The sequence below is a fragment of the Tachypleus tridentatus genome, chromosome 8, assembly GCF_004210375.1.
Source record: "Tachypleus tridentatus isolate NWPU-2018 chromosome 8, ASM421037v1, whole genome shotgun sequence".
NCBI lineage: Eukaryota > Metazoa > Arthropoda > Merostomata > Xiphosura > Limulidae > Tachypleus > Tachypleus tridentatus.
The window spans coordinates 104,838,029-104,852,053 of record NC_134832.1 but is presented as its reverse complement, the minus strand read 5'-3'; the positions used below and the strand labels follow the sequence as shown (position 1 = coordinate 104,852,053).

Here is a 14,025-nt window from a genome sequence, read left to right as displayed (position 1 = left end):
ATGAAGGGCCATTTTCAGTTCCACCAATGTAAAGGGACAATTATAGTCGAAGAGACAGTCAATTTGAAAGGAAAGAGGTGAACGCTCTGTCCAAGTCTTGATGGCCAAGAAGATGGAGGAACAAGCAGAAGTGCTAGATACCCAGCCAAAGCTTTCACCAAGAGTATCAGCAATGCTCCAGACATCAACCACCTCCTGACCATCAGAGAGTAAGATCAAGAGGAGGACAGAATTGTAGTGCCCATTAACCTATCGAATCCCATCTCATATGATCTTGGAACTGGTGGTAGAAAATATGCTGGTTGTGAACTTAAAGATTCCTTCTGGCTTTGACGTCTTACCCACCTAGCACATGCATGGGCCCGTTGGAAAGCAACCCGGTTTGAAAGTGTGGGATATCTACAAAAAGTATCCCAGGCCCACTTTTGAGCCTTCCGTGCTAAGTGGCAAGCAGGATTCCACCACAGACGAGGATATCGTGGAAAACGTGTCGAGGTTTTAGGAATACTCTGAGCTGCTGCTTGTATAATACAGTCAGTTACCGCTGTCACACAGTTGTCTCTTGATAGACAATTCACGATGGTAGGATCAAGTTTTACAAGAGCAGTGAAAGTGGACCAGTGCCTGATCCAGCTTCCACCAAAGCACGTGGGTGGGGTGGCATCGACCACGGCCAGTCTCTCTCAAAAGTATAGGAAAATGATCACTACCTAGTGGATAATTGTCAACCCAGCATGAAAATTGGGAGAATAATGAAGGGGAGCAAATTGAGAGATCAATAGCGGTAAAGGACTGACTAGGTGCATGAAAATAAGTGGACGAACCAATATTGAAATGAGAAAGATTGTAATCAGAGCATACGCTCTACAGAGCAACCCCTCCCATCAATAGCAGCACTTCCCCAGAGGGGATGATGTCCATAAAAGTCCCCCAGGATTAGAAAGGGAGACAGCAACTGTTCAATGAGATCACCAAGGTTGATTGATCAAATGTCTCTCCAGGTGACAGGTAGAGAGAACAAACAGTGATGGTATGACCCAAGGAAACACTGATGGCTACAGCCTCCAAGGGTGTGTTGAGTGACAGACAGGGTGGGCACGTGCTGATCAACCAACAGTGCCACCCTTCCATGTACTCGACCATCACACAGCCTGTCATTTCTGTACAGAGAAAACTGCTGAATGGTGACTGTTTCAGCAGGTTTTAGAAATGTTTCTTGTAAGGAAAGACATACAGGATGGTAGGAAGCAATCAGTGTTTTGATATCATCCATATTAGAACATAAACCTCAACAGTTCCATTACATCAAGGTGGCCATTTTTAATGACAGGTAGGCAAAGTGGCTGGAAAACCCTTCTGTTTACGACCACGTCTTTTTTTCCTTACTGTCCTTAGTCGGAGGAGGTCTATCAACCTCCATGGATCCTGCCCTGGGTCGATTGGGCAGGTCTTTGTTATTGGAAGGGGATTCCAGTGACTGAAGACGCGAACGAATGACTTTTGCCTCTTGGGGTGGGAGAAAAGATCAGAAGAAATGCCTGTATTTGAAACTGAAGGATGTGGATCTTGAGGTTTGTTGGAATGTATGGGAGGAACAGAGATGGGTGTAGAAGTCGATTCATCAACCTTTATAACCATAAGGTCTGCACTCCCACTGTAGTTGTGGAACGAAGTGCAGCGGCAGGCAGTAATTTCCGAGCCTCAGGATAACTAATGTTACGAGTTGTTTTCAAACACTGCACCTCTTTTTCCTCCAACCATTTTGAGCAAGAACGAAAGTTAGAAGGGTGAGAACCATTGCAGTTGATGCAATGTGGGTCCATGTCACATTCATAGGCATCGTGGTCCTTGCCACCACAACGAGCACATGTCAGGGAACCACGACATGATGTCATTGAGTGGCCGAACCTCTGACATTGGAAACATCGGAGAGGGTTTGGAATGTATGGCCGAACCCTGCAAATGAGATAACCTGCCTTGATGGTGGCAGGTGCACGTGGTGAAGTAAATGTTAAAACGAGGGTATTTGTTGGCAGTAACTCCATCTTTGCGAGTGGAGATGCACCTCACTGCAGAAACTCCTTGAGTGGAGAGACCAGCGAGAATCTCTGACTCGGGAACGTTCTTCAAATCCCTTTCAACAATAACTCCTCGTGAAGAATTCAAGGTAGCATGAGGTGTAACCTCAATAGGTATATCCCCAATTGCCTTTGAATTCAAGAGGAGTTCACTGTGTTGGGATGTGGATGTTTCAACCAGTATGTCACCAGATCGAAGTTTCTTTACTGACTTTGGAGAGCCAGCAAGTCCCTCTAGTCCCTTTTGAATAAAAAAAGGGGACATTTGCCTTAAAGGTTTGTCCGAAAGGGAATGTAATAAGAAAATGAGGTACGTGAGTTACTGATGTTGAAGATTGCTGTTCTGAGTATTCAAGACGTGGTTGCTTACCCATTGACTGTTTTTACAATTTTATTTAAAATTTTAGAGGATCCATAGGAAACAAAAAATTTCGGTACCCACTGACCCCACCCACCATGGAGCCCTACAAGGGGACGCATTACAAAGTCACGCAAGGACAATGCAGCAACGCCAGGGTTTCGTGAGCACTATACCCAAACACCAGTATCAGGCACAATGTCCACAACACCCGTTGAGAACTTCCAACACTGGTACTTGGTTGACTCGAGCTGAAGTGAACCAGCCGATTGACCCAAGGGGAGCCACCCATCTACAGGAATTCGAGGCCAAAGTGGTGTGTTAGGGTTGGACCCCTCAACCACCAGGATCCTCTACTCCCCTTCACGGGTCGCCACGCACAGCAAACACTTGAGTGGATGTTTAGATCCCAGAAGAAGTGAACTGAAAGAACAGAACCTTCACTGGGTGGTCCCCTCACCATGTATCATGTACATGAATCCACACAGAGGGGTTCTAAATGAAAAAACCCTTTTGTTGTACAAGTTTTACCTTTGAAACATTTATTTTAAAAAATGTATTGGAGAAGGAACAAGTATTTATTACATATATTTTAATAGTATGGTGCAATTTTTACTCTAGGGCAACATACAATTAAGCTGTAGTACTGAAAAATATTTCTGAAATTAGTTATGCTATTTACAATAGGTTTAAAAGTTAAAATATTTAATATTTTGTTAAGTAATTGCATTTCTACGACCTATGACAGTATGCACATTTCTAGCAATTCTTGAAATATGTATTGTGGTTAGTTCTTACAATATATTATTCTGAATTTCCTAAATGGCACGACAAAATGCATCTTGAAGTATGGATGGATAAAAAAACGAACCAGTTGAATGAAAATACGGAAAATACAAATTTCAAATTAAGATGAATGAGGCTGTTCGAAAACCATTTCACAAAAGTTGGTTTTTAAGATGTGAATTAGTACAAGTAGCATGGTCTTGATAACACACTAGATTATACAAGTTTGAGAAGATTAATAGACAAAATATCAATGATGTTAAAAACACGAGTAACGTGCAAGATGTCTGTTGAAAATGCAACAGAAAACATTTGGATGGTGTTGAGAACATAAGATGTGAGGTTGAAGACGTTACATAAAAAATAGACTACTGAAGTTGGATGCGATTTAATGAAGAAACAGCAAAGGAGACTTGAATGTTGATAAAAGCACAACAGCAAAACACTAGTCAACCTTTGAATGCAACTATACCAAAACGTTACGACTTTGTTGCATCGTTCAGAGAAAGTTACAAACAATGCAGCATGCAAGAAAAGTAAACAGGAATGAATACAAGATGAATAATGAAACTAGTGAACTTCAATATCACATTCATGAAGTTCTGTAAAAAGGTATATTCATTTCAAATATGTTGTTTTCATTATAATCACCACAGTTAACATTGTACATGATATTCAAATCAACTCTTCAGAACACCAAAAGAGAAATAAATTTTTTAAATATAAAAACTATCTAGTGTAACATGTATACAAGTATCAGTAGTCCAAGTTAATTAAAATATATCCACATAACTGGTACGAATTATTTGTTATGGTACTGAAGTAACAAACTGATGCATATTCAACTACTATAGTTTTGACAGCTAAACATTACAATTTTGCTTGGAGATACTTTAAGATAAACCCAGGTATTAAAAGTATTATTCATTTTGTAAGTTATTGTATGGCAGTGGATTATTGATGGGAAAATGTCTAAAAATGAAGATGACTGATGAAATGCACAGCACATTTTATTTTCAAGTTTTGTATGTTTCAGAATACACTTATTGCATATTCAGAGACAACTGAAAATTGAATTATTAAGATTATTAACTAATACTATAACCTCAATCAAGTGTAACTAGTTTATAAGAAGTAATAAACAGAAGGATGAAACAAGGAAATGCCTGTGTAACATAGGATACATTAGTTATTTTTGAAAATTCTAGTACTTACGTTAATTTTGTTACCAAATCCAGCATATAATGGGTTTGATACACATTTTGGAAACAATGCTTGAATGTCCTTCAAACAACTTATCTTAAAAACTTCAGGTTTCTTCTCAATGACCTCTCTGAAAAAAGGGAAGTACTTTCAAAACATTGAAGTTTAGCTGGAACATACAGCATTTTAAGTGCATGCCAAGTGTTTATTAGTCAACATACAAACATAATGTGAACCCTAATGTGCATTAAAGTTACTCAAAGACTTTTCATTATAGTTTTGTTTCCAGACTAATAAGTATAAAAACTTTTCAAAAGAAGCAATTTTGTGCTAAATTGGAGATTTTCTATACCTAATGAATGTATTGAACTGCAGAATAAGATTTTAATTTGGTAAAATATGTTACCAGCAAGTACGGGAATATCTAACCTAAAACTGCAGATTTGTTGTTAAAAATCACAAAACATATAGACCCTTACCTGTGGAGTGCATTAAGAAGAGAGGTAGGAGACAAAAGTAGAGGGCCATCTGGAAGACATACATTGCCTTGTTTAACACTACGCAAATAGTCTCTGGTAACTCGAGCTTGTCCAATAGCACGTGCTGACAAATATAGGAACTGATACCCATTATTTTTTACCTTAGTGAAGAGAGTAGCAACTCCTGACTGAGCCCAGTCTTTACCAATTATTGGTAATATGTGACCAAGAACATCAGACCTGTAAATTGATTGAATTTATTTTAAATCTGAAAATTAAGATCACCAAAAAGTGATGTAGTTTACTTTAGAACAGAGAAGATAAGTGCAGACACAAGAACTGTCATCATTTCCTTAATGGGTCTTACTGAAAACCTGTGGTCACTTCGTTCTTCAATAAAATTTAATTTTGAATATAGCAGATCACTGTATTCCACTATAATATGTAATACATTTATCCCATACAATAGAATCTCATACATCAAGTAAATGATGTATTAGACAACTACTGAGTGATGTCACTTGTAGTTATCAACCTACAGCATGTCATCTTCATACATGTAAAAGGTAAAAACATTCTGGCCAGTAACAAACTGATATATAAACAACTATCAATAAACTTTTACATATAAAAGTTTGATAGTTATTGATGTAATTGCAAGATTAAGATTTTGTTACTAATAATTTTCATTTCTTATTACTGAGAATAACTGCCATTCATACCATGGTAGAGGAAATAAAAAATAAGTCTAGTTGTATGCTGAATTTAATTTAAAATTCTAGTCTGCTTCTTATCGTTTTTTGGTGCAAAATAGTAAACATTTAAATTCCCATAGAAACATTTTAGTGTTTAATATTAATGAATATCTTCCAAACAAATAGTATACAATGTAGTTAATAGAATCTTTAAAATTACAGTGAGCATAATCACAAGCTAGGCTAGAAACGTATCTACCTTAATACAAATGTCATATGATAAGTGTAATTATGATAATTTTTGGCAACCTAAGATTTTTATGGTATTAATACTTTTACTAACACTGCATTCTTTATTCATTTTCTTAAAATTAAGGAAAGAATGTGTGTGTAATATTTCAACCAGTGTAACTTCACATCTTATGCAAATGAAAACCTTCATGAACATGTTTTCCCTCTGTCCTGACTTATAAATGTGACAGTTAACTCCATTATTTAATGATAAAGAGTAGCTCAACATGTGGTAGTGTTCATTAATTGCCTTCCCTCTAATCTTCCATTTTAAAGTTAGGAATGGGTAGCACGTTATCAAGTAGCTTTGTGCACATGTGGAAAAGAAAAACTTTTGCCAATAATGCACTTAGCTCATTAGGTCAGCTGGATTACAAACATTAATGATCAGAACACTATTTAAAGTCATCTGTTACCATAAGAATTGTTATGGTATGCATTTTTCTTAAGCATTAATTACTTAAGGCATTAGTATTAATATGTCTTGTCACAAGTATATTATAGATTTGGACTGTTACAATGTAGTTTTTAATTTAAAAATAATTACTATAATTATAAATATTAATAAATTACTTTTTTAAATTAGCTTACATGCAAATCCTTAAATGAAATACTGTTGAATAACTTAAGTTGTTCATTCTTATTATTAAAAAGTTATTTCTTACTTTGTGATGGTTCCATCAATATCTGACACAACAATTTTATCATCATAATTCCATAAATAAATGTGACACTTGCAACGAGTGGTTCCTTGATAGGCTGTGGTTACACTAAATACTACTTCATTAGCTCCTGGTTTCAGTTTCAGACTAGACTGAAAAGAAAAACATTGGTCTTCTTTAACATTTACTTAGAGATTCTATCATAATAAAATACAGGTAACTAAACTAAATAATACTCATTCTGACATCTTAACATATGCAACTAATACACTACTCAAAATTACAAGCTATATTATATTTAAACTAATTATACAAAAAATTTCTATCTTATTACCAACGACTGAAAGGAAAGCTTCACAGCATAAAAATAAGTATGATATAACTATGTAAAATATCTACTACTACTAAAGAACCCTGAGAGATGTAGACACATTAAAGTTAACAAGTAATTTAAGTATTAATTTTCCAAGTCAATGTTATTTTTATGTACCCTATGATAAAAAAAGTTGTACAATTCACTGCTACCAGTTGCAGTCAATTGTGAATTTTATCACATTTGTTAGGCTGCCTTAAGCTTCCCTGGTGCATCAGTTTATTAAAACCTTACACCACAGAAATAACTGTACATTGCCTTTACAGAACACGTTACCATTTTGATTTTGTTTGAGGTTCTGTGCTTAATATTACTGAATTATTTAATCACAGCATCTATTCATAAGTGAAACATCTTAATGTCTATAGTGTAATAAAATGGCTAATAGAATTACTTTTATTTTACACAAGTGATGTGTATAAATTCCATTGCTATAATGAAGCTTTAGTTTTAACACAGAATTTTACTGGACTTTTGTGACTAAGTTCATGTTTTGCTTTCATGATATTTAAAACTTAGTACCACTGTTCATTCTGTACTACAGTGATACTGACTTTCTAATACTGAAAGTCATCATTTGGTACCTGTGATGAAATTAAGTAATTATCTGAACAAACATGCTTAATATAAATAATACTACCCACTGAATGGACTAACTAACAAATGTTTGAGCTGTTTTCAATTTCTCAAAAAACAGCTATTTTATAATTTTGTTTTCACATTTAATAGATTCAGAACACAGCAAACTGAAAACAAACAGCACTAAGTACTACAATAGATTACTACCATATTATTGTAAAAGTTTAACTACACCAATATCATATTCCACACAACTGATTTAGTGGTTCTTTAACCCTTTTTCACTGTGGCCAGAACATTTCAGGGTGTTCCCACCCCAACGCTAAAACTGGTGCCTAATGATATGGTTTCCCTCAATATTTTCCCATTCATCCCTTCAATAACCAACAAGATGCCTAAGGAGAATGTATGCCAACTGTGCCTGCATCACTAAAATGGAGAGTAGCAACCCTAAATGCTATGTACATATTTTCATATGCTTGACTCAAATGGCTTAAAAAAAGTGAAATTTAGATTGTAAGATAAAAGAATGCTAATCAAAGAATGATCAAGATGATGAACCTAGACCTAGCAGCAGAAAGCATAAACAGCATCAGAAATGGGAAACATTTGTCCCAGACTCAGCATGAGAGGAAGTGAGCACTGGGAAATTCACTACTAACCTCAGTAAAGGGGGTAAAAGTATGTTTACGTGATGACTCAATTGTGCAATAATTTGATGGAGAGACCAATATTAAAGTTTTAAAAATGTATGTTCCCCAAATTAAAAACTTCATTTTTATACTCAGTTTATTTATTGCTGTATTAGCATAATGTGCTTTATACACAAGTGCAAGAATGAACTATATACATGTTTAAAGTTTAATTTAATTATACAAGAATCAACTATCTAAGTGACAAATTGATTTACTACAAATAGTTTAGAAAAACTTACAATTTTTTCAGAAGATAAGCGCAAAGATTTCTTGTATTTCTCTTCAAAGTATATACTTTTCTCATATGAAATTCTCTCTTTTCCCAAAGCAGCCAAACCTAACTCTGTATCAGTTTCACTTGATGTTGATGTGTATGTTTCCTCCTTTGTTCTAAAAGGAAAAATGTGTCAAAAATATTTGTTCTAAGTTTCTAGCTGTGTAAACTTCTACCGGTGTTTATATCTGACAATAAATACTGCAATAAATCAACTGCACACCATAATAATCATGGTGTTCTTAATTCTTTAAAAAAAAAGAAAATTTAACAGAAGTGCCCTTCAGTTAAAAGCAATAAAGTTACTGATTATTTATCTAGACTTCAGAAATATCTGAACAAGATGTACAACTACTTACTCTAATCAGAAAAAATAAAAGCCAGTTAATAAATGTAAGAAATAAATAACATTGTCTTTCATTAAAGATATCTAAACAAATTACAGCACAACACTACAAGAGACATTTCTCATGACACAGGTAAACAAGCTTTAAATATTAAACATTCCTGCAACCCAAACTTATTTGACACCTATACGTGGTTGAATTTCATATAGGAGTACTACACAGCTGTGCAATTCTAAAGCAGATTAGTATTTCTATAAGCTATACTACATTGTAACCAAAAATTGATAAGCATCATATAATGCAAAGATATAGCTCAAGTGCTATAAAATGTTGGATTACAGGATTAAAGTAAAAGATTAAAGGATTACATTTATTAATTACATTCTAGAAAATATTCCAATTATACACAACATTACTACATTGCCACATTTAAGGATAAACAACAACTTCTAATACCAAGTATTTTAAGATGCACAACAAAAAACAAAAAGGCACATGTTTAAGTTTTGTTTTACTTTTGTAAAAGTGGAGACAAACTCTGGGAACTGAAGAAAGCAAGGTCATAAATAATGGGAAAATCCAGATAAGAGCTTAAATTAGGATTTTCAGTTATAAAAAAACTGAATGTCAAAGCAGTTATAATGCTTGACCACCATATGCAAGCCTTGGATTCAAATCCTAGTTAGGTTGGGAGTTTAGGTTTATTTCTTTATATATTTATCATTTACAGCAAACTCTTGGAATACTGAAACAAATATAATTACTGATATTTATCTAATATCATGTTACATGATCAATGCTAGTGACTGTCCAAATCAAAACAACTTAAATATATTTAATCCAATATATGGTGCTATAGCACATTCTTAGAAATTTTAACCCATTCAAGAGATTTTTAGTGAATTTGTTTGACTGATTTTAGTGTGGTAAGCAGAAGTGTTTGCATAGTTCAATCCATAAAGCTTATTCAAGAAGCAATTTCAGCATAATATGCTGAAATCAAAATTCTAACCAACAAATAAAACAGTTTCATGAAAAACTAAAAACATTTATACACATAATCTCCCTATAATTAATTTTTAGAAAATATGTTCATAAAGACATTTATTTAGATTTAATTTTCAGATGAAAAATTAACCAGCACTTATCACAATAGGTATTCAGCTAGTTTTATGATAAAATACCTTTTCCGAACTATTACAGCCATAATTTTGTTTCTATTTGGTGTTTTTGTTTAACATCACTCACTAATTAAGAACTTTTAATATGTATTGTGATTATGGCCAGCTTGTACTTGATGGTTTCATTATTGTTTGCAATTAATTATACAAGTTTTGATTTGACTTCAACAATATATATCAAACTTCCAAATACATACAACATCATATATATTACAAGCCCTATGAATATAATCTTTTGCAAGTTCATTAATTTTTTATCATTGAATATAGTAGCCCTGTGATTATAAAAGTAGTTTATTACCAAACTGCTTTATCACTTTTTATTAGGTGGTATGTAAAACCTTTTTACACTTTGAGACAAACCACTGATACCCCTTTTCTCTGACAAGTATTGGGCATATTTCACAAAATCACATGACCTTGCATTTGTTTTAATTCTTCCATTGTTTATATGGAAAATTTGATTTATCCATTATAAATATAAAATCAGAGTTATGGAGATACCACAAACTTGCATCTTCCTTATAGCCTGATCTTTATTCATACTGACTAGGTTATGAAATCAACTAATACATGCAATGGAAAGAATGTATACTGATATCATGCATGATTTATAATTTTAAAAATATTTGTTATGTAGTTCACTCAACATAAAAATTACACTAGTATTTTTGGTAAAAACCAGGATTTACTTGTCAGTATGATGTGAAATATTTTACATGTGATGAAATGTGGAATAATGTTCAGGTGCTACACTGCTTTACAGAAATGTTTCTTTATGCTTTAACAACAAAATCACATGAAAAACAAAGTAATGTTTAGGGACGACAAGGGACATGTTGGTCCATCTTGGCTTTCCAACCCTCTATTCCAAACTATGATGTTTAAATAAAAATTTAAAGCCAGCTCTTATCATGGAGCTATGTCAAGCTTTCCTTTAAAAACTCAAATTTACTGCCCCTACAACATTTAAAAGCAGCTCAAATCAGCCAACCATCCTATTTGAAAAATAGGATTAGCTTACGATGACTTACCTTGCCTAACTCTGAGTATTTCCTAGTTTTATAATTCTTATGGTTTAGTATGAAAAACATTGGGTGCATCAGCATTATAAAAGATACACCTTCAGAATGCATTCTGTTATTATCAGCTAAGGGTAAAAACTTACTTGTTATTCTCGTATCTTTGTATATTTACAGTCTCTTCTGATTCACAAGTTACAACTGTAATACAGTTTGGTTTATTTTCTGATAGCAACAATTCTTCTGCTTTCTTATCTTGTCCTTGCATTTGTAAATAGGTATTACTGTCTTCAATCTAGTCAGAGAAATAAGAGTTCAATTCACAAAATAAACCATCTAGGTAACTACTGCTAACCAAATAGCACAACTGACTGTTACAGTTACAATGCTCCTAACGTTAGCTGTCAAGTCTATTTGTAATACGTTAGAAGTGAAACCTTGGATCTTATACTCCAGTCTTCCCTAAGTGTTTAATTGTTTGGTTTCAACATAAGTTATTATTATTACAGTGCAAACAGTATCGTATATAAAGAACCACAAATGTTTAATATGTACTTAGTTTGAATTTAATTCAATGTTTACACCTTTCCTGACTGATAAGAGTCAAACATACAACTACACACAACAAGCATAAAACCCAAGCTAAATAAAACAGTATATTAGTTGCTCAGAAACAAGTAAAAAAGAGTTTCTACCTATTGTAATTTTTCGTAGGCTTTGATTTTTTATAAAAAAGTAAAGTATTCAGTACAGTATGAAAAACTTAAGATATTGAAGCATTTTATCCACAAATGGAGAAGGGTAATGTTTACTTAGAAAATACTGAAATAAGAATTCTATTCATACAAAGAACAGGATTCCAATTCTAAAATACTTAATGAGATTTAAAAGGTTAACATGTGACTGGATCTTTAACACTCTTGCTTTGAGCTCAGTCAAATCAGCAAAGTTTGTGACATCAAATTGACATTTATATAGTTTCCACACCAATTTCTGAAATTATTTGTATTTTCACTAAATGTTGCAAGGTTTCAGTAAGCACCAAGATTATTTTATAGATGAAAATAAAATCAGAATTTTTAATGGAGGTAATTTCACTAAAAAAAAACATTCTTCCTTGAATATCAGAATTAAGGTGTTGATTGCTACAAGCAAAGTGATTTTAAATGTTAAAGAAATACAATTTACTTTTCATTCAAAACTTGTCAACTTTAATTTGCATAATTTAAGTATATTTCAATTTCTTTTTCAGTAAAACTATTTTACCTGCAAGTTTCTTTACTCTATAAAAGACTACTGAATTTGACCAACCATGTAACCACAAAATTTGGATTATTAGCTGTGTCTTGATGCCAAATTTGTCCAACCACGATAAGATAGTTTAATCAAACTTCCAATGTAACTTGTTAAAACTAATAAGCACAAAAGAGATGCCCCTACATAAAGAGTTCAATAAATACTGTAATAAGTGGTGATTTAACCAAATGATAAAATCTTGCTTTGCAAATACTGAACCAATTATGGAGAAATATTAGATAAAGCTCTTCTGGTTTTCACAAGTTCAGATCAGGAATAACATCTTGGGTGCATACATTACGTAGAATAACATTAAACCTTTATCACTATTAAATTTTGCAACATGTCAACAACTCATCCAAGTGACTAAAGAAAAGTTACTATGGGCCTGTTTTTAAAAATGTCTAAAAAGGGAAATTACTTCAAACAGAAGATTGGTTTTCCTAAAAAATATCTAGTAGGTTGCCTTCTCAAACATTTGGTAAAATTCCAGAAAAAAGTTAAATATAATTACTTACTATCAGAAAAACTGTACTTCTCCTGACTGAAAGATAAGGCATGCGATGCTCGTTTTAACTTCAACATACTAAATGTTTACACAAAACTAGATACTCGACACATTTGCAAAGTGTTAGTTAAGTAAATTTTTCTTCTAAATTAGTAGTTTTCTTTAAATACATTGACTCAGATTTCTAACAATAGGTAAAAACAAATTTGTTCCTCTTGTATCTTTGCATATTCCATGTTTCTCCTGAGTTACAAAGTGACAACTATAATACTTGAGGCATTTTCTGACAGCAAAAATGCTTTTTCATTTAAAATGTGCGTTTGCTTTTACAGCAAAGTCACATTCAGCTATCTCTTCTGTCCACAGAGGAGAAATGAATCTGATTTTTGCATTGTTAATCCATGGACTTACTGCTGTCACAACAGGGCACTCATTTGACCTGCATCAATTTAACCAGATGCAGGTTTCAAACATTTTACCCAAATTGTTTTACATTCTTCCTCACCTAATTTAGGATCTTCAAAGTTATTTGAAAATAAAAACTTTATGAAAAAGATACTAAAATATTTTACCTACATATCTTGTTACATTTTGCAAGTTTTTACTATTCCAAGTTCAGTAAATATGTACATCAAGATATTAAATTGTATGTAAATATCACAACTAACTTGTGATATTTAGGCAAAATTCCATGAAAACTGGCATCATACAACTGTATCAACATACTTGTTATTTTACATGATTTAGTTACTGTTTTTGTCAATAGAATAGTATCAAGGATTATTAATAGATTAGTATCAAGACTAAATATAAAACTTAATTTGTTCTCAATTTCCACAGTGAATGTTGAAGTACAAAATTAACTCACCTGAAATGTTCTCTTTTCACCAACACCTTCTGATTCTGTCCTCACAGTCTGGACTTCAAGCCCTTGATTCTGCTCAACAGGACGTCTCCATGACCACCACGAGTAGGAACTCTGTTTTTCCTTTTTTGGCATATGATTACTCACAAGCTGTGCAACTGATTTCTTTATGAAGTTAAAATATCCCAAGTTACTTATTACATTTTGAACTTAAAGCTCTGTATAACTGACTCACTGATCAAATTGTTGAAATTATGTAAATAAAATTCTATATTTGTGCACAATAGATACCAAAAAGGGAACAGATTACTATTAGACCTTCATACTGAATTA

At 33.1% G+C, this 14,025-nt stretch overlaps 1 protein-coding gene across 5 annotated transcripts in view; it reads right to left on the bottom strand.

The window, feature by feature from the left end:
• Lpin (phosphatidate phosphatase LPIN) overlaps window positions 1-14,025 on the bottom strand; it is a 65,543-nt gene that overhangs the window by 16,484 nt on the left and 35,034 nt on the right. For all 5 annotated transcript variants that reach the window (XM_076450612.1, XM_076450610.1, XM_076450614.1 and 2 more), the window contains exons 10-15: window positions 13,696-13,857; window positions 11,170-11,318; window positions 8,439-8,589; window positions 6,556-6,704; window positions 4,905-5,144; window positions 4,438-4,555 (exon numbers count right to left, since the gene is read on the bottom strand). In XM_076450612.1, the coding sequence (XP_076306727.1) occupies window positions 4,438-4,555; window positions 4,905-5,144; window positions 6,556-6,704; window positions 8,439-8,589; window positions 11,170-11,318; window positions 13,696-13,857 (969 nt within the window). The remainder of the gene's footprint in view (window positions 1-4,437; window positions 4,556-4,904; window positions 5,145-6,555; window positions 6,705-8,438; window positions 8,590-11,169; window positions 11,319-13,695; window positions 13,858-14,025) is intronic.